The 19,834-nt window shown below is 36.4% G+C and overlaps 1 protein-coding gene across 1 annotated transcript in view; it reads right to left on the bottom strand.

The window, feature by feature from the left end:
- Positions 1 to 8,931: 8,931 nt before the first annotated feature.
- Positions 8,932 to 19,834, bottom strand: part of LOC139740019 (uncharacterized) — a 56,673-nt gene continuing 45,770 nt past the window's right edge. Inside the window, exons 6-13 of the mRNA XM_071650616.1 lie at positions 19,448 to 19,637; positions 14,596 to 14,783; positions 12,864 to 13,078; positions 12,099 to 12,809; positions 11,644 to 11,781; positions 11,066 to 11,147; positions 9,798 to 9,877; positions 8,932 to 9,062 (exon numbers count right to left, since the gene is read on the bottom strand). Of these exons, the coding sequence (XP_071506717.1) occupies positions 8,932 to 9,062; positions 9,798 to 9,877; positions 11,066 to 11,147; positions 11,644 to 11,781; positions 12,099 to 12,809; positions 12,864 to 13,078; positions 14,596 to 14,783; positions 19,448 to 19,637 (1,735 nt within the window). The remainder of the gene's footprint in view (positions 9,063 to 9,797; positions 9,878 to 11,065; positions 11,148 to 11,643; positions 11,782 to 12,098; positions 12,810 to 12,863; positions 13,079 to 14,595; positions 14,784 to 19,447; positions 19,638 to 19,834) is intronic.

Raw genomic sequence — 19,834 nt, forward strand, 5'->3', positions numbered from 1 at the left:
CACATTACAACTCCATGACTCCTCATGTTCCAGTTTTCAGATACGCACAAGGAAGAATGCACCTCACTTTAATGCCTCTTGATGACTTCACAAATCAACAAGCCCTCTCATTCAGAGAGGAGAAATAAACATTGAAACAAAACCACTTTTAGCTAGCAGCTCATTGCACATATTACCTTACACAGTGAATATCAATTCTCTCAGCAACTTTAAATGGACACCACATTTAACTGAAGAATGAGGGATGGCCATCATCTTGAAAAAAAAAAACACTTTGAAATATTGATATTTCTAAATGTCTTTCACAAAAAAAGAAATGGCAATATATATGTCGTTGGTATGGCATTATCACTTATATCATTATCGTCATCATAATCATCATGGAAATTACACTTCACAATTTGTTCATTACATTTTAGAGGCACATAATGAAGAGCCATTTGACAGGAGATGAAACAAACAGTGAAAATAACATGCAAAAATTCTTTAAATTGTCCACAAGGACCTTGGATGAACATTTGCTAGAAGAAGAAAAAAAAATCCAAGCAAACATACAAGAGTCAAAGAAAACTTTCTTCCTGATGATTTTAATATCACATGCCAAATCTCTGTTCCCAATAAACTTGTTAGTTGTGCCAGCACTCACGAAAATAAGGTACATTATCTTGAATGGGAGATTCAGCGACTTATCACACAATTTTTCCTCATGTGAAAGATGTACTACGGTTCTTACTTAAATGAATTTAATTAATCAAAGTTTAATCAATTACTATTTCCCCCATGTGATAGGTATATCACATTTTAAAAGATCAGTCCATTATAAATTCATTAAGACTCTGAAATCAATGACTTTCTTTAATATATGCAGCTGGATTCAAGGCACATCAAATTTGTGACCTTCATATTCTTCAATTTTCCACTGGTGTAACAACCTGATCAAGAACTTCTACAGTTGGAACTATTTTCATTTTAAGGGTGAAGAATTGCACTTTAAATACACATCAGGAGCATGACTACTTCATACAGATTCTTCTTGTTTTCTGTAAATTTTCTGCTAAAAGAAGGAAATACAATCATACCTTACTATCAAGGTAATTCTGCAAATCTCAAAAATATCAAATGCTTGTAATCTATGATTTTACTTACAAATGTATAAGATCATCTATTCATTTCATACAAAAAGAAAATAGGAAAAATAGTTGCAGATTTCATAATGCCACAACAAATCTGACAAAACATGCAGAAATGAAATTTCTCATTATCATAATATATATATATATATATATATATATATATATATATATATGTATTATATAATATATATATCATACACTCCTTGTTTTCAAAATTGATGGCATATTGCAGGTATTTTTGGCACTTGCAAATACTAGCAATCTAATTGTTGACTACATCAACTGTCAATTTTACCAAGGCATGAATTCTAATATTTATCAAAAGATCACAAATGCAGAAAATTTATATACTTCCATAGGGCAATATATCATTAGACATTGGGAAATAGTCAAAACACCATCAAATGGAAATTTACCTTCCTTTGTCCTTGAACAGTGATGTTGTTCTTACTTCCTATGACTTTAACCCCATGTGTGCTTTGTGTGCCAATTGGCACAGACAACCCCATAGTGATGTACACAATGTCTAAAGTTCCTGGCGCAAAAAGGGTTAAAGAGTGAAGATCTTTGATATGTGTGAGCAGCAGTTACTTATGTATACCAATCATCCAAGAATACTTCAATTTTGTTTCATTTATATCTCTATATCTATCTATCTCTCTATCTATCTATCTATCAATCTATCTATCTATCTATCTATCTATCTATCTATCTATTTTATCTTTCTATATAATCTATCTATCTATCTATTTATCTATCTATATATTTATCTATCATGTATGCAGAGTATATATTTCATGGCATTTTGATTCTTGCAAATTTTGAGAGTTGACTGATATTTGAAAATAATATTCACCACAAAAATTTCCTGTATAAACATGAATGGGTCATACAACATATATTTTTCTTATGCAAAATGATACTTTTTTTTTCTTATTTTGTCAGAGAGGTTTTTAATCACAAAGTCAACCACTGGTGAAATTGCCTTATAAGTCTTGATCCACAAATATTATACTCATGAAGTTTATGTTGTTTACATCAATATCTATTTCTCACCCTCCCACACCCTTTTCATATCTGTCTATCTCTATAATACATGCCACATAATTTCAGTGAAGTATTTGTCCAAACTGCAATTCCTGTCTACTTTTATCAACTTTCTATACACACATATCATTTCGTTATGTGAGGGGAAAAACTCATCTTTCCTTTAACAAGTCTAACAACTGCCAAATTTTAGATTTATAAGTGTTCATCACTTGATACTAATGTGCAATTTCTTCCAGTACTGGTATGATTTATCTCTCAAATGAGCAATCATCTTAGCTAACTTGGGATAAATAAACCGCAAACACATACATGTTGACCTGAATGCTTCACAAGAACAATTTTGATACAAGAACACCAAATATTCTTCTACAAATTAAGTTATGGTGGCCATAAGTTTACTGAAAACCAGAAGACTACTGACACTATTTGTTCATGTGTTGGCAAAAGAAGACGCTCAAGGAAGTACCATATCGGGGCTCACCATTAGCACTGTTCCAGGGCCACTAAAAATTGATGTTAGGCCATCAAACTTCTCAAAAGGTTATCTGTTGTTGGCCTGATCTGGCACATAAGATTCAAAACTGCTTGCTATGTTTCCTTCAAATTTGAGTCACCACATTTAATTTTTGAATCACTAAAATTTCACATTATAAAGATTTTAGTGGCCCAAACAGGACACTAGAGAGAGAAAAAAAAAGTTAACTGTTGAGCCCTGCAAACATTGACATGAAATATTCCATACCAACTTTCAGACAATGCTTTCAAATGCACTTCACCTCAAACCAGAGAGAGTACAGGCACAAAAGAAAAGTTTCCACTCTGACATTGTCAAAGGTTTGCAAAACTACGCAATTGAAATCCATAGGATCAGTATCAGTGACTTCTGCTTACACATATGAAATATCAGTTAGCTAACTGTAAATATATTGAAATTCATATTGCACTTTAATATTTGACTGACATTCTAATCTTGAAATAGCTGCAGAAAGAGACATGTTCTAACCCTAAAAGGTGTACATAAAAAAAGACAAAACTAGAAATGTCACTATGTAATGGCCACTGGTATGCCTCCACCATCTCACATTATTCTTTCAATAGGTCTTTAGTACATCTTGACAACGTGAGACGACATACATTATAATTCAAATGATTGGCAAAATATTGAAATGGCATGTTTGAAAGTTTGCTGGCAAAACCCAACGTATATGTTGAGTGTTTATACATCCCTTCAGCAAGATTTCAATTAGACGGCTAAATTGATTCAAAAAGCAAGTATTCTGGAACTTGAACATTTTCACTTTATCTTTGACCCTTGCCCTTTGACCCAATGGCCAACAAGTTTCTTCAAATAATCACAACTGGTAATAACGGGAATGATCCAATTTTCACAACAATACTTTGAGCTACAAAGTATATAAAAAAATATGGGAAAAAAGTGACATTTCAACCTTTTCACTTGACCTTTGACCCCATGGCCCAAATTTTTCCAAACAGAATCATTGTGCAGTATACAATGCATACATCTATAGGCCTACCTAGTTTCATTACTCTCTAAAAAAATCGAGTGAAAATATTCACTCTTAAATGAGTGAATACAAAAAAGAGTGAATTTAGAGTGAAATTGGAGTGAATTTTGAGTGAAAACGTACATTTTCACTCATTTTGGAGTGACCTCAGGGATCACTCGAAGATTTTGGAGTGATCCCTGAAGTCACTCTAAAACGAGTGAAAATGAACATTTTCACTCCAAATTCACTCCAAATTCACTCCAAATTCACTCTTTTTTGTATTCACTCTTTTAAGAGTGAATATTTTCACTCGATTTTTTTTTTAGAGAGTAAGTGTATGCATTGAGTAATTTCCAAGGTATGGGGAAAACAGTACAATTTCAGCACTAATAGTAAAATTTTAGCCATCTAACTGACCATTCATCCTTGACCTTTGACCTCAAACTTTCCAAGAAAATCTTTCTCAAGCAGTAGGCCTACATGCATATGTATGAAGTTTCATGAAGATCAATGGGCCATTTTCAAGATATGAAGAAAAAAGTGAATTTTTAGCATTTCCACTTGAGTTTTGACCTTCAACCCCATGGCCAAAGACTTTCCCTAGATAATCTTCATCTGGCAGTGCATGTATATTAAGTTTCACGGAAATAACTACATTACAGAGATAAGGGAGGAAATAGTGAAATGTTTAAACATTGGACCTTGACCTTTGCCCTTGAGAATGAACACTCAAAATTTGATAGGCACAGCGTTGTCCACTCATACATATGCCAAGTGTCACTTGGATACCTCAAAACAGTTCTTAAGTTCCACTCTCCACAAAATCTATGACAGACAGAAAGACAGAAAAACAGACGGATGGTCAGATGGACCGGCGGTACTATGGAGGGACAGACAACCCAAAAACATTATGCCTCCAGCCACATTTCTTGGCAGAGGCATTAAAGGGGAAATCCAGTCCAAATATAAGTTAGTCTGATAAAAAAAAAGTAAAATCTTACGAGTTCAACAAAAAAAAATTGACTGAAATCAGATGAAAAATAAGGAAGTTATGAAATTTTGAAGTTTCGCTAATTTCTGCAAAACAGTTCTTGTACAATGGATATGAATATGCAAGTGAGGAAGCTAACCATGTCATAACCTCACAATTTTCCATTGATTGAGTACAAAAAAATGGGGAAAAAAAATCAATGTTTCTGTCATTGAAGTCTGAAACATGATGTTATTCCTGGTTGAATATAACTTCAGAAAAGTGATCAGTTAGATATATGAGGATTTGAGCCTCAGGCATAATTGCATTTGAATGAAAAACTGGAAATTTCAAAATTTTATATACAAACTACACGGCAAGTTGTGAGGGGATGACACCGCTCACTTCGCAATTTGCATATTCATATTGACTGTTCAAGAACTGTTTCCCGAAAAATTAGCAAAACTTCAAAATGTTATAACATCCATATTTTTCATCTGATTTCAATCAAAATCATACCATTGAAGTCATAATATTTTACACTTTCTTTTCAGATTAACTTATATATGGACTGGATTTCCCCTTTAAAACACAAATACAGAAAGCAAAACATAGGGTTACCAATTTTTGAAATCACACCTCTTTCTAAGATCAAATCATACAGACAGTTCTTCTTAAAATCAGATATCTAAAATGTCATATAGATAGGAAATTGTTCACTGGCTGATTTGATCATACATTACAAGGATGTAGGTCTCCACTCCAACACATGAGCCTCACAACATACAATTGCTCTTAATTAAAACAATTCTTGCAATACTTTGGCATTGTTATTCAACATTAGACATAATCAAATCAATCTTTGCCCTTTGTTCACCGTTGGAAAGTTGCATTGTTTTCTTCAAAGTTCAATAGATTCAATGAAGGAAAAAAAATGAATGTAGATCAATAGTAAAGTTACAACATGTTTAACACTAAAAACGATCTAGTGACTGTTTTTTTTTTTCATAACAAAGATTGGACAATCAGCTTGAATTGAGGGTAAGTTTGATCATTGCTCAAAAACATTGGCAAGAATGACTAGTGCCAATGAATACCACACACTAGTAAAATCTTGAATAGAGTATATCATGCTGCTAATTTCCATGGGTTAGCTTGGATGCAAGTACACTTCTCCTAAGCAATTGTTACTTTTGCTCAATAAACTTATTTGTTACACAAATATAGGTACAAAAGAAGAGTTACGAAAGGTTTGATCTTGACGACTGGCTTTTGCATAGATTGCAATTACAGGAATTTGATCATGGTAGGCACAAAACATTGATCTCCTCAAGTATGTTGGAGATGTATGCCTGGATATACAAAGATGGGGGAGAGACAACCCACATCAATCTGAGTTTGCTGCTTATAAGTTTGACATTACTTGATAATTCACACATTCTGCACATGCCATCTTCTGCAAGAATTCAGAAAATATCAAATGTGCAGCATAAAAATATACGGTATACATAACAATATGCTACATAAACTGGCAATTATGAAAATCCCTATATAACGAATTTCAGTTTGAACGGCAATTTTTAATTGTTCCCTCAATGTGATGACTTGTTTTGTAAACAAAATGGCTGAGAAATATCACAAATTATGACCTAACTATATGTTCCATACGGGTGATCAAAAGATATGTCCACCTTGGCTTTCCACGGAAAATTACATGGACAATCCCTTCAGTCCAAGTATTTATGTCTGTGTGTGTGCATATATATTTATATATATGATCACTCAGACTGTTACCTTGTCTTCATGAAATGCAGAGTTATATAGCAAAAGAAACGTATATTCCTTCACCTGAAATAACATCTGACTTCACAAAAATAGCATATTTCACTACACTGCTTTCAGTCACTGCAGATAGCTTTGTTTGAGGTGAATAAGTTCAATAGCTTCTCTGCAGCAGTAGAAGACTATCAAAAGGCAATTTGGAAAAATGTTATAATATAAAATCCTTCATACATCACATGAAAAAAGTATAAACATAGATGACACAAAGTTTTCTTGCACAAAGATCTTGCTATGCAAATACACTGAAAAAGGCACTAGAAATCTAGATAACACTATCGAATCACCATGCTCTATACCCCTTTTAACATATGCTTCAAGATACTGTTACATAACAGAAGTATTGCTGAATCACAGCTGTTACAGCATAATTCATTTCTAAAGTCCAGATGGTCACATAGGATTGCAATATGGCACATGATGATGGTATTCTTTTAAAAGTTTGGGGAGATGAAGGCCCAGTAAAAAAAAAAAAAAAAAAAATGTAACACGGTATTATTTGTTGAGAATCATATTTGTGAACAAAAAGGGAGAAGTTAACTGTTGGGAATCTCCTAATCCAACATTGGAGGTGCAATGGTAGGCATTTTAACAAACTGGATGTCCAGAATGTAAAATGGTTTAAGCTACTTCTGCTTGAAAATACAGATATAATTGACAATTTTCTTTTTAAAACAGTGTCATTTTTTTGTCAATCATCACACATGTACAACTTCTGAATGGCAATAACATATCAAGACTCTATAAGGATTCTAGTCTGTTTTGTGCGCACAAGAAATTTCAAATCAATCTAAAGAAAGATGTGGGGGATTCATGGAATTGGAAAAAAATGTGTAATAATCATGTTATACTCTAGAGACTTGGACAGTGTGGAAAGATTAGAAGCAGAAGTTTCCAGATTTTCTGAAAACTATTTCTCCGTGAGTACACAGTGACAGATCCAGAAAGGGAGCACTGGGCGCGCCCCCCCCCCCCTTTAATTTCGTTTTTTTTTTTTAATGAAAGAAACAAAATGAAAAAACTTGAAAGGGGTGAGTGCATGCCCCTTTTAATGATTTTTTAAAAAAGAAACCATCTTTGTCTGCCGATTATATTGTTGTATTGTGCTCAAGCCTTTTTTAGTTTTTTGTTTTTTTTTTTTGCTTGACAGCTGATGAAACCCTAAAGTGGTAAATAACCTGCTTTGCATTCCCCCCCCCCACTTACAGAATTCCTGAATCCGCCCCTTGTACATGTGTTCATCTCAAAGTATCTGTGAACATACTATACATTTCAAAATACCACCATAACAACTGCACTACGCCATTCATAGAGACAACTACGCCATTCGTAGAGACAACTTTTCAAAGTCCAGCTCTGCACCATGTAGCTTACAATTGTTTACAATGCACATCTTTTCTACACACTTTTCAGTGGTAAGTTAAGGCTAGCTGATTAGCTCCTGATGTTTAGCTGATGCCCCAGTTGCTCTGTTTTCTGTGTATGAAAAAAAAAACAGTTTACAGTAAAACATTCAAAACTGATCTTGCGATACTAGTATGTGTGCTAGCTGGCCCAGAAGTTGGTCTTCATTCAGCATAACTCATAAGAATTTGTATGCATGATTTCTCAGCTATATACACGGCCTGCAGTTTTCCCCTGCACTGGGACTTCCATTTAGCCTCCAGACTAAATCCTTGTGTAATTGCTTTGAATTCACGCTCAAGGACAAGTCGAATCTAGCACTGTTGTACATCAAGCACAAAGTTATAAAACAAAATGTATTCTTTAGATTGAGACTGCGAGTTTACAGATCATTGGTGTAACTAAAGTATACATGAACAATTTCATTGACACAAATAAATATCAGATGAATATTGTTACACAAAGAGATTGATCTTGCATTAGCATTTCAAATCCCAAACACAAAGGGAAATATATACATTTCAAACATTACTTTTGAGTATGTCACATTTCTTTCCAGAACGGGTTGATTCTGTTATAATAAAATTATGTGAAAATTCATTCATATTCTCATCATTATGATGGTCATAGTGTACTCTATGGCCCAAATTCACAAAGGTGGTACAAATGAAACCATGGTTTAAACCATGAACAAAAACCATGGAGCGCCAAGTGGAAGTGTAGCATGGAATATTTCGTTACGAAATCAGTCATTTCGTCAATGAAATCATTATTTTGTAACGAAACGACAACATTTTGTAACTAAATGAACATTTCGTCCAGGAAATGATAATTTCATTAACGAAATGGTCATTTTGTCAACCAAATGACCAATTTTGTAACAAAATATTTTGTGCGACACTTGGCACTCTATGGTTTTTGTCCATGGTTTAAACCATGGTTTCACTTGTACCACCTTCGTGAATTCGAGCCTATAAGGCTGCATTTTCAATGGTATGGCTGACAAATGAAAAGAGTTAAACTGAAGTCAAATGAATCGAACTGTAAGGCGGCTCCATTCCTGAACATATGAATACTTGCCTATATCAAAGGGCCCTTGTTCCATTAAGACATTTGGTGGTTTCTGAGGTTTCTTTTTCCTCTTCTTCTTTGACTTTTCTACATGATACAGAAGAAAAGAAAAGATTTGATAGAACATTAGCCAATCAATGTGAGAAATATATGCCTGAAAATTCAGTAATGATGAAGCTAATATTGCTGTGATCATAATTGGATTCACATCACAGACAAATAACAACATCAATCTTTCTCAGCGTATCAACTTTATTCATCTATTTCATAATCTTCCCAAGATATGAAATCACTGCGGATGAAAGAGCAATTTTTAAATAATATTTGTCATGTGTGAGTGCACCAATGTGTGTGTGCATAATTATTTAACTTGAAAAACATGAAAATTCACCATCTTCAAAATGGCTCTTATAGACAAGAGTCAAAGTATAATTAAAACAAACAGAAAGTTTTTTGATGGGACAAAATTTACAATGTCATGAAATTTCAACATTTTAATTGTTTTCATACAGCATCAAACCTGGTCACATGCACATGCTATTCATTCTCTACATATTGAATCTTCAAATGTTCGTTTCTATTGTTTGATGTATAGATGTTCGTCAAAAATGTAATTTGTGGAAAATTTTATGAATAAATGAACAAATGAGAGGAAATATATGCAACTGAAATGATGTGATGTTATTAGTACGATCTCATATACACTTATACATAAATTGTCATGTAAATGCCTTCTTTGACACAGAATCAAGCAGAAGTAACAAAAAACAAAAAACAAACAAAACAAACAAATCCTTCTTACCAAGTAAAGAGTTTGCTTACCAACAAGTGTGTGCTGAATGGGTTCAAGAACGTCTGGACGCTGCCTGAAGTTGGTATCTTTGATTTCTCTCCAGTAATTGCTAGAATGGATGAAATAAAGACACAGGGATATCCACCTTGTGTTAAGCCTGGACGTTTTTCTTTTGCAAAACCTGTTGCTCACACTGTTATATCATTCCCACGGTCGTGCTACAATAATTTTTTTTTTTTAAATCCATTGTCACACTCTGTACAAATGTATTTGTAAGATCACAATTGCTGATCCACATTATAACAAACATGTTGGAAAAAGGTACCAGTAGGATTCAAACCTGTCATCTACTCTCCGGTAGCAACTCTACCACCAGACTATCCCCGGTTGCTGGTGGTGACACAATGAAATTGGAACAAATGCCCAGGCTCCAAAATTCTGACATTATTATGTTAAATAGTCAAATCCTAACAAGGCTAATTCAGAGGGGTCACTGCCATCAACCAGGGATAGCCTGGTGGTAGTGTTGCTGCCCAGAAAGCAGTAGATGACAGTTTCAAATCCTAAGGGTTCCTTTTCCTGGCAAGTTTGTTAAAATGTAGATCAGCAGTTGCAATCTCACGAATACAATTTTTGCATGTACGTTGCACACATACATGGTATTCAAACTACAAACAAATGGCAAGCTGTATGAATACTATGTAAGAAAGAACCACTACAACTATCTATATATTTTGTTCTATGAGTATCAAAAGAAAGGTTATCACTTGTTGGGTTTTAAACATGGCCGGCGGAGTCGTGGGGGCCGTGGGGGCTTGGGCCCCCACACTTTTTGTGCATCATACAAAGGAATACATAAGGTGTCATCACTTTGGGCCCCCACACTTTTTTTAACCCGGAAGTACGTAGGTGGCACTAAATAGAAATAGATAGAGATCTTGAAGTGTGAGCACGGTAAGGTTATGTTTTCCACTTAAGACCTTTTCAGCTGAAGTTGTTAGATCATGAAACCCGGAAGTGGGCCCCACACTTTTGAAAACGCTCCGCCGGCCCTGTCATAATTATACAGCATGATGAGTACAAATAAACTGTTATAGGAGCTGTGAATCCAGGGACTCCAACCCCAAGCATAATGACTTAACCCACTGAAGACCAGTCCCGAGTATACTTGGGCAAGTGTCTATGGGAAATACGTGTTATAGCGAAATCAGCCTGTCCTCAGTGGGTTAAAGTGAAGATTATCCTGCCTGGAGAGTTGCAGTCTCTATGGATGAAATCTCAGGACTGCTCAACTTACTCCCATGTTTCCACTGTAAGTGAAGACGACCTCTGCTTGTTGCTACCGGCAGCCACTGTTGCCGAACCCCCTGCAAAGGACTCTGAATACCAAATCAAGAAAACACTGAAATTATATCCACACATTTACATGCAATGGCTGTATTCATTGCTGCAATGAGCAAACATATTTCAATCAAAGCAGCTATTTCCTGTCTCAGAGGAAGAGGTAGTAAGCATTATCATGCCTTCTGATTCTTAACACTTACCTGTTGACAGTGTGATTTATTTTGAACCGGCACATTTTTTCAAAAATCAGATTATGGCACAATTCCTGTTAAAACTGTACAAATTTATCTCTTAACATTCACTGTTATCATTACAGCATTTTCATGTTCCAGCTTTTTTTTTTCCTAACAGTAGGCCTATCCACCAGTTCTGATTCTAAAGGCTAATTGTCCCTCGGTTTGATATCGAAGCAATCTTCTATCCATCCATCTGGAAAGCTGTTTATTAATTAATTCATCCACATCATTTAATCTATCCAACACAAACCTATCCTACCATATGTCCATTAATCTGTTTCAATATTATTCACACCTGGTATCCTCGGTTTGGTGATGATTGGAGCAAGCTTGGGGCTGTTTGGCCGGAGGGCCACAGCTGAGTGACCATCCAAGCTGGACAGAGTCCGGCCGCCTGACCCTCCGGCTTTCAGCTGCTGTAGATTGGATGTGGCTGCAATGAGATGACAACAAATTAGTTTCATCATGTTACGTATAAGCATACACTAGGTGGCTTTTCCGGTCAACCTACCACAAATGCACAACTTGCAAATGGAAGCATGCTTATTAAAGCTTGATGTGTGTCACTAGTTCGATTCAGTTTGATTATTCTCAGAATGTACATTTAAAAAAAAAGGATGAAAAAAAGCAATAATACTGTATGCAGCAATGTCGGCTGTCAATTGTATGTTTCTTCTTCTAGAGATCAAGAGAAAGAAAGCAGAAGCATATTTTGACTGTCTAACCATGATAAAAGAATGGAGCCCTTACCTCCAACCCTATTTTGTGCTTCTAGAATCTCTTTGGCCTGTCTCTGCAGTACCTCTGCATTTGGTAGGTCCCGGTAGAATGGTTTGACGAGAAGGGCGGAGCCAGTCTCTCCGGGCCGTGCTGCTCCAGTCTTTGCACCAGACTCAGTATTTAGACTGTCTTGTTTGTGATTGTGCAGCACTGTGGAGGTGTAGGTGATGGGGGCCTGGTCCATACTGGGACTGAGAGAGAGACTATCCAAGAAGCCTCCAGACTTCATGGGGGAGGAAGGACAGAGGTCACTGATGTACGGCTCGGACAGAGCATGGTGTAGGTTCCCACCAACATTCCTTTGCAGCATTTGCTCATCCGTGCCAGCAAGCTGCGTGTCGTGGTCGGTGCGTCTGTGCACCTGCGTACCGGTCTTATTGTTCACAGGGATGCCAGAGTTCATCCCATCCTTCGGAGTTCCAACGTTTGCCACGCCATCTTCCGTCTCAGGCAAATCACCTGACATGGCATCAAACCCAACTGCTCCTTCGGCAGCCTGGTCCTCACTGTTTGATTTATCCAGAGTGTGCTCCTCCTGTGACACACCCTGTACACCTAGATCCTCCTGCACCGAATTCTGCTTCTTTTCCCAGCTCCCACTCCTCAGTTTGGCATTCCTCCTCTTGTCCAGCCAGCTGGTGAAGAAACCAAACCGCTTCTTCTTGGTGCCGTCCTTCGTCCCTTCCCTGCTCGATTCCAACGTCCTCTCATCCCCCGCATCCGCCACTCTGCCACCCCTATTCTCCCCCTCGTCTCCTTTGTGGTTGCCCTGCTCCAGCTTCCTCTCCATTTCCTGGAGGAATTTCATGACATTGTCCTTGCCCGCCTGCACGCTGTACTGGAGTGGGGTGCCCCCGTCGAGGTCCACGGGATTGAAGCACACACCTAAATCCAGCAGTACCTTCACACAGTTCAGGTGACCTTTGACTGCTGCCCAGTGAAGAGGAGTCCTAAGAAAATGAATGAAAGCATCGTTGGATAATGATGTAAAAAACAGCAAATCCTCTACTCCTCCTATTCTCTTCCTTGTTCTTGATCCTTCTCCTAGCTGTCCACACCCCTTCCTCATCTCCCCTCCACCTTATTTTTGCCCCCCTTCTTGATCCTCTGATCCTCACATCCCTCCCTCTCCTCTTCTTTATATTTCTCCCTGCCACTCTGTCCTTTGCTTCTGCTTCTCATTTCTTTTCCCTTGGATTTATACCTTTACAACATGATCCTTTGTATCAATTACTCTAAAAGTGATATTTTTCCACCAGAAATTTTTGCGCTTGCTGAGTAAAAAGTGATATTTTTCCACTAGAAATTTTTGTATTCGCTGACTAAGATAAATTTTGCATGTTTTTAATTCTGCAGAATCAAGACATTATCATTGTGGTTTAAATATAACAATCAAAAATATTAATGAGCTTTTATTTTTGTGCTACCAGTATAGTTTCTGGTCATGCAAAATGCACAAAAATTTCCACTTTTACAGTATAATATTCTTAACAGCTCAGTGTACACTGTCCATCACAATACTTGAAATTGGTTTATAAAGTATACATTATCGATCTGCTACATGATATTGCATAGATGCTGGTTCAATGTGTAATGTAAACTTTGGGCCCTGGAAATCCTTACAGCAGTATTTTTTCTCAATCATGACACACCAAACACCTAAAGAAGAAAATAAAAGGAAATGACTGTGCACAATATGCTTCACACATACAATCCTCGTAAATTAAACCAACATGCAATGAGAGACTCTGGACAGATTTTCAAACTGCATGACACTCACAGGATTACAAAACATTGAATATTCTCAAGGTCTTTGGCAATCCATCTCCAATGCAACATATTTTCAGTATGTACTCTTTTAAATGATTTGTAAGACAGCATGCATACACCATGCTTAATGTTTCTCTTTCTTTGAGGCCATTTCTGCAATGTCCATGCAATCTTGTAGTAAATATATATATATGAATCAATCTATCTATCTATCTATCTATCTATCTATCTATCTGTATACTTATGTATGTGTATTATATATAAATATATAGATAGATAGGTAGCTCTAAAACTAGGCATATAAGACATTGGCAGGGAATTTATAATGAGGAAACTAAAGGCAGAGACTCTAAAGAAACATGAATCAGAGATAACACAACAGATGAGATGACTTTCAGAAAATCCTCCCAATTCAATTACCTCATCAGACAATTCATTCCATTTGACTAATTTGCAAAATGTAAAACATTATAAATGTCATAACAGAGAAGAAAAACATAACATTAAGGGCCAGGATTCCTGAAAAACAAATTTGCTTGTAGGTGGAGCCCTTACAAAAGAAGAATAAAGAAACATTTTAACCACCATCACATGTTGTAACATTGACCAAACACAAGCACACACACTCAGTCATACATCCATCGTATGTACACATAGAATGAGAGATGAGAGAAAGAAAGGCAAAAGAGGTTACTACCTCTCATCGGGATCCAAAGCCTCAAAGTCAGCATGCGGAAGCTGAGCAAACTCCAGCAGGATTTCGTGGTAGCCAGCCGCTGCCGCCAGGTGTACGCACGTCTTTCCCGTCGCCTCGGCGGCGTTGATGAGCGGGGCGCCACCACTGTGGCACTTGGCCATGACCGAGCAGCATACCAGACAGCCATTCTATGGGTACATACCACAAAGTGAAAGTACAGCAGATTAATTGTTAGTCACTTGTGTATGTACTCTGGCTACAACAGAGAGAGGTTTCACAGACAAAGAATCATTCTGTATGTAAAAGACACATATGGGCAGAAAAAAGGCACATTATATGAAATGATATAAGATAACATAATTGTTGTCTATGGCCCGACAAACTGAAGAAACATAAACAGAATGCTACTCAAAATCTAAGAATTTCTTCCAAAGAGGCACCATGGGAAAATCGCACACTGATGTTTACACAGAATGTGCACGATAAATCATGAAATGACGTCAATTTAATTTCAATTCATTCTTTTTATTTGATTTTTTGACAAAATACACAGACATTACTTTCTTTGATAACAGAAAATAAGGTAAGTAAAACTATGTGAAATGAAAAGAGTATACAATAATTGTGGAGCCTTATGATAATTATAACATTTGCATGAAAACTGAATTGATCAGAGGGAAGTAAACAATAAACAAAATTTGAAAAATGGAAGGACCCACTAAAACAGACAAAGCTTCTAGGATGTGGGCCCCTCAGGAAAAGAGCATTAATAGAAATTTAGCACAGGAAAAAAGTTTGGAAGCCAACTGGAAAGACAGAGCAATAAACAGACAAAAACACACACAAGTAAACATGAAACGGGACTGAGATAGAAGTATAAACACTACTATCATCTCTAGTGTAGCAAACCAATGGAAAATGAGTAAACTGTGTCTTAAATTATATAACCAGGTCCATTTACTTTTGAACACAGGATTTCTTTTCCTATAAAAAACACATTCTGACAGAATTTAAACCCATCCATATTTTTTTTTTGTCGACTGGTATTGTGGTACACATTGGTTTAAGAGCAATGCCATTTTCCGTGCTTACATAAGCTTATAAGTTGTTTTATTCAGCTCTTTCACTTCAACAGACACACAATTTCACACGAAATGATACTATTATTAGATGCCAAGCTGAGCTGTAATACCAGTGTAAAGCACCACATACATCCTACTGGGAAAAGAAAAAAAGAAAAAAAAATTTAAGCTACTCTCGATCAGTGCATTCCAAACGTGCCGTACGTAAGGGCATTTGGTTCGTTCTGTTTTGCAAGCATGCCTGTAATGTATCCTTGGAGCCGATTTGTCTGATCTACCCACTCATACCACTTTCACCACAGCAACCAGGAACATCATGCCATACACGAAGATGAAGAAGGAAAAGAAGAAGACTAAAATGGAAACGAGCAAATGCCCCAAAAAAGTGCACTTTTCACAGATTCTCCTACCATGAGATTTCTCTCATGATGCAATACAGCCCAACACCCAGAGGCTATGTCATCAAACCTGCTTGAAACATGTTGGCTTTGTTTCTTTCAGAATAAGAAAATCTTCAGTTACAAGAATTGCATTTACAGCAAAATTTGATACCATACAGATGTTCAAGCTGAGCTAATTGAATAGTGTGAAATCAGATGAAAAACTTGTGGAAGTGGTTCATATCGAAATGCGTTTTACATTAAAGGACATTCATGGTTTAAATGTTTTCATAAAAGTGTGATCTTAAAGGAAAAACCATTATACACAAGATGGAGGAGGTATATGTTAATGTCATCACCATATAAGTCTCCAACTTGAACACTACACAAAACTACTCTAAATTTAAGTTTTTCACATGCAATCAATACAGATTTGTAGTTTATGATATCAAACTACTGTGATCTTGTCACAACCTAGGGCAATGGAGACTTTTAGGGAAGGTGTTACATTTGTTCCATTATTGACTAAAAGCATTTGTTTTACTATCTCCTTTCTTCAAACTAATGAGAGAGTTGTACGTTACAAGATGACATCGTTGCATCTTCAAACCAATGAGAAAATTGTTCATTATAAGATGACATTGTTGTGTATTCCTGTTTACAAGTGTGGTTGCAGCCTATATCATAACTGTTAGATAAAAACCCATAAAATTAAGACATTCCACATCTTTCTTCAATTCTGTCCAATTTTGATGAAATTTGTACCATTCTATTTGTCTGCATGATTTCCCTTTAGTTACTAAACTCCACATGAACACAAAATGATGTTTCACTTTAAAATGCTTCTAATTAGGAATCTGCTGTTGCATGAGGTGACTGAAATTTACACTGAGCACAACATATGGTTGAAACAAGGACTGACATTCTTACACTGCAAAGTATTTGGCGAGTTGCCTTCTACACACACACAGAAGGACTCATTTTTTTAAAGGGCTTGATTTACGAGGATAAGCAGCTATTTATAAGCAATGTTTAATACCAGTCTGTGAATGTCTGGTCTCAATGATGTGCCTGAATCTCACAGTGTCAATGGCAGGGAAGACATGCAAATTAATCATTCCTTGACTTCAGCATATACTGCATGTATGAATTGGTATATCTATGTTCTTCAAGTTGAAAAAAAACAAAACAAAAAAAAAACTTTCCAGTGTCATTATTCTTTTTCTCCATTTTTAATGCATATATCAGGAAAGTCATTTATTGTCATAAGATTACAAAATTCATCATAACCTCAAGATGAGCTTGGACTTTTTTCACCAACAAACCAGGGCCTGTATCTCAAATTCTGTGACAAATTCAACCATACTTGTTACTTAGATGTTGGATCTCTATAGAGATTGCTCAGAAATCTTTCCTTGGCATTCATATGGCACCATCCATATGTTGGCAGTAAAGCAGGTATTTATACAGCTCTATGTGACCTAACAAAAAACTAAGGAATTTGATAAAATTACTCACAGCTCTGATGCACAAACATGCATCAAGTTATCTAAAGAGACAATAATCTCTTGAATTTGTGGCCTGAATAGATTTTCTCTCTCCTTCCATACCTAATACTTTTGATCAAATCTACCCTACCCTCTGTCATTCAAAATGGAAAACTGTGTGTGCTTGACACTAAGGGCTTGGCAGTAGACAAAATGATAGATAAAGATACAGATAAAGAGATACTTCATGAATATAGGTATGTGAATATATATACATATGTAAATATGAATATATAGATATAGAAATACAAAAATATATATGCATACATACATGCATACAGAGAGAGAGACACACACATACATAGATAAAGAGAGAGAGAGAGAGAGATGGATATAATAACATCCACATATAGATAACAATACAGATAAAGATAATGCAATTTATGCACCAGCTCTTGAGACATAAGTGCTTTTGGAGCAGGGAAATTTGCAGAAGAGCTTTGAAAGTTGATAGGCACTGTCATCCAAGGGCCTTGATTACAGTACATAATAAAGTCATAATACCATCCTATTACCATGGTAACAATCTCCCTGTTGTCTGCAATTCCACTGTACTGTGTGGGAGAGTTTGCCCTTTCAGAATGGCCTGGCCTGATTACACACTTGTTACACGATACTATAGTGGAGCTCAATTTTTTTACATTGCCTTTGCTCTGTTCTAAACAAAAAGGTAGCCATTTTGTTCATTTTTTGGTTTCTCGTAACCATAGAAATGACAGAATTCTGTGCATGGCATTAACATACCATGGGAAAATTAGAGTGCTTAAACAATGATGAAAGTCATAAAACTAAAGACTAGAACAGCAAAACTGGTATTCACCATCCCTATCATTGCCATCATACTTATTTTGGGCTTTTGTTTTTTCAGAGACAATGCAAATCACTATGTCACTTCTGTTAGCACTGGATTGAAGAGCTCAGAAAGATAATATAATGCTTGAATACTATACGTAATAAATTTTTTATGATTATCCTAAAATTGATTATAATCAAAGGGATAAAAACATAGCATATTTTGTGCTAGTTGTAACACTCTTGATCTCATCAACGAGGGCTTCAAATGTTTGAAGCCAGCTGTGAGTAAACTGAACTGATTTCTACTTGAACCTATATTGCTTACAAGAACCATGCATGTCATGCATCTTCCATATGGAAAAATACTATCCTGGAGGTAAATGATGATGACATATATTTGACTTGTTGATTGTTGTTAGATCTACTGCTTTTACAGTGATGGTAACTGTGATGGAAGCGGTACACTGCAAAAAGTCCAGTGTTAAATATGAAACACCCAGCTCTTGTTAAATTTCCTGTGTTTATTTGAGGTGTTAGATTAACACCTCAGGTGTCACTTCAAAATATCAAATTGCTTTTTTTGAATAGTTGCTTAGTTACTGTTCATCCTGTTGATTTTGAACTTCAACAAGACAATCAAGAACTTTACAATAAAGTAGGGCCCTATTTGATTTTTGAAAAAAAAAGGTGTAAATACATATACACCACAGTAACCAGTTGGTGTGGTCTCCTATTGACACTGGACAGGTGTTATACCAATGACATTAGCATGCGCAATATCAAATCAACACCATGCGGTGTCGTAGAATTCAAAAATATCACCAGCTAAAGTGTCACATTAACACCACAAAGTGCCAGGTGAACACTTTTCAACACCATCACAACATACTTTCCAAACCTGTGGGTGTGGTCCTCTATTGACTCTTGACCACCATGGGTGTTAAATCTAACACCAACCAATGTTTTTGCAGTAATACGTAATGGTGTTGTTGCTGTTGCTTCATCTCTGCAACTGACGAAGCCTATTCAAAGAGTACCCATAGCTCACCTGGCTGGCCCAGTGCAGTGGAGTCTTCTCGTCAATGTCAGTGCGATAGATGTCGCCGCCTCGGAGCATGAGCAGCTGGATGTGTTCGGGCCGATTGTGGAAAGCCGCCCAGTGCAGCGCCGTCATCCCCTCGTTATCAGGTTCATTCACCTCGTCGACGCTGAGCGATTGAAGCAAGGCTGACAGGGTCCTCCAAGGCAAACACATGACAGGACAGTGGTGAGTTCTTTTGACACTACAAATCCTTTCTCAGGCCAAGAAAAAAAAGTTGGATTGGCATACTGCAACTGACCCTAAAAATGTCCCTGACCCGAGAGATTTCGAAAAAAAAATCTTTGCTATCGCCATCACGATAGCACAATATTTCAATATCGATAGTGCAATTGT

This window comes from Diadema antillarum, unplaced genomic scaffold (assembly GCF_040938485.1).
Source record: "Diadema antillarum isolate AM-2024a unplaced genomic scaffold, OU_Dant_1.0 seq00000825_RagTag, whole genome shotgun sequence".
Lineage (NCBI taxonomy): Eukaryota > Metazoa > Echinodermata > Echinoidea > Diadematoida > Diadematidae > Diadema > Diadema antillarum.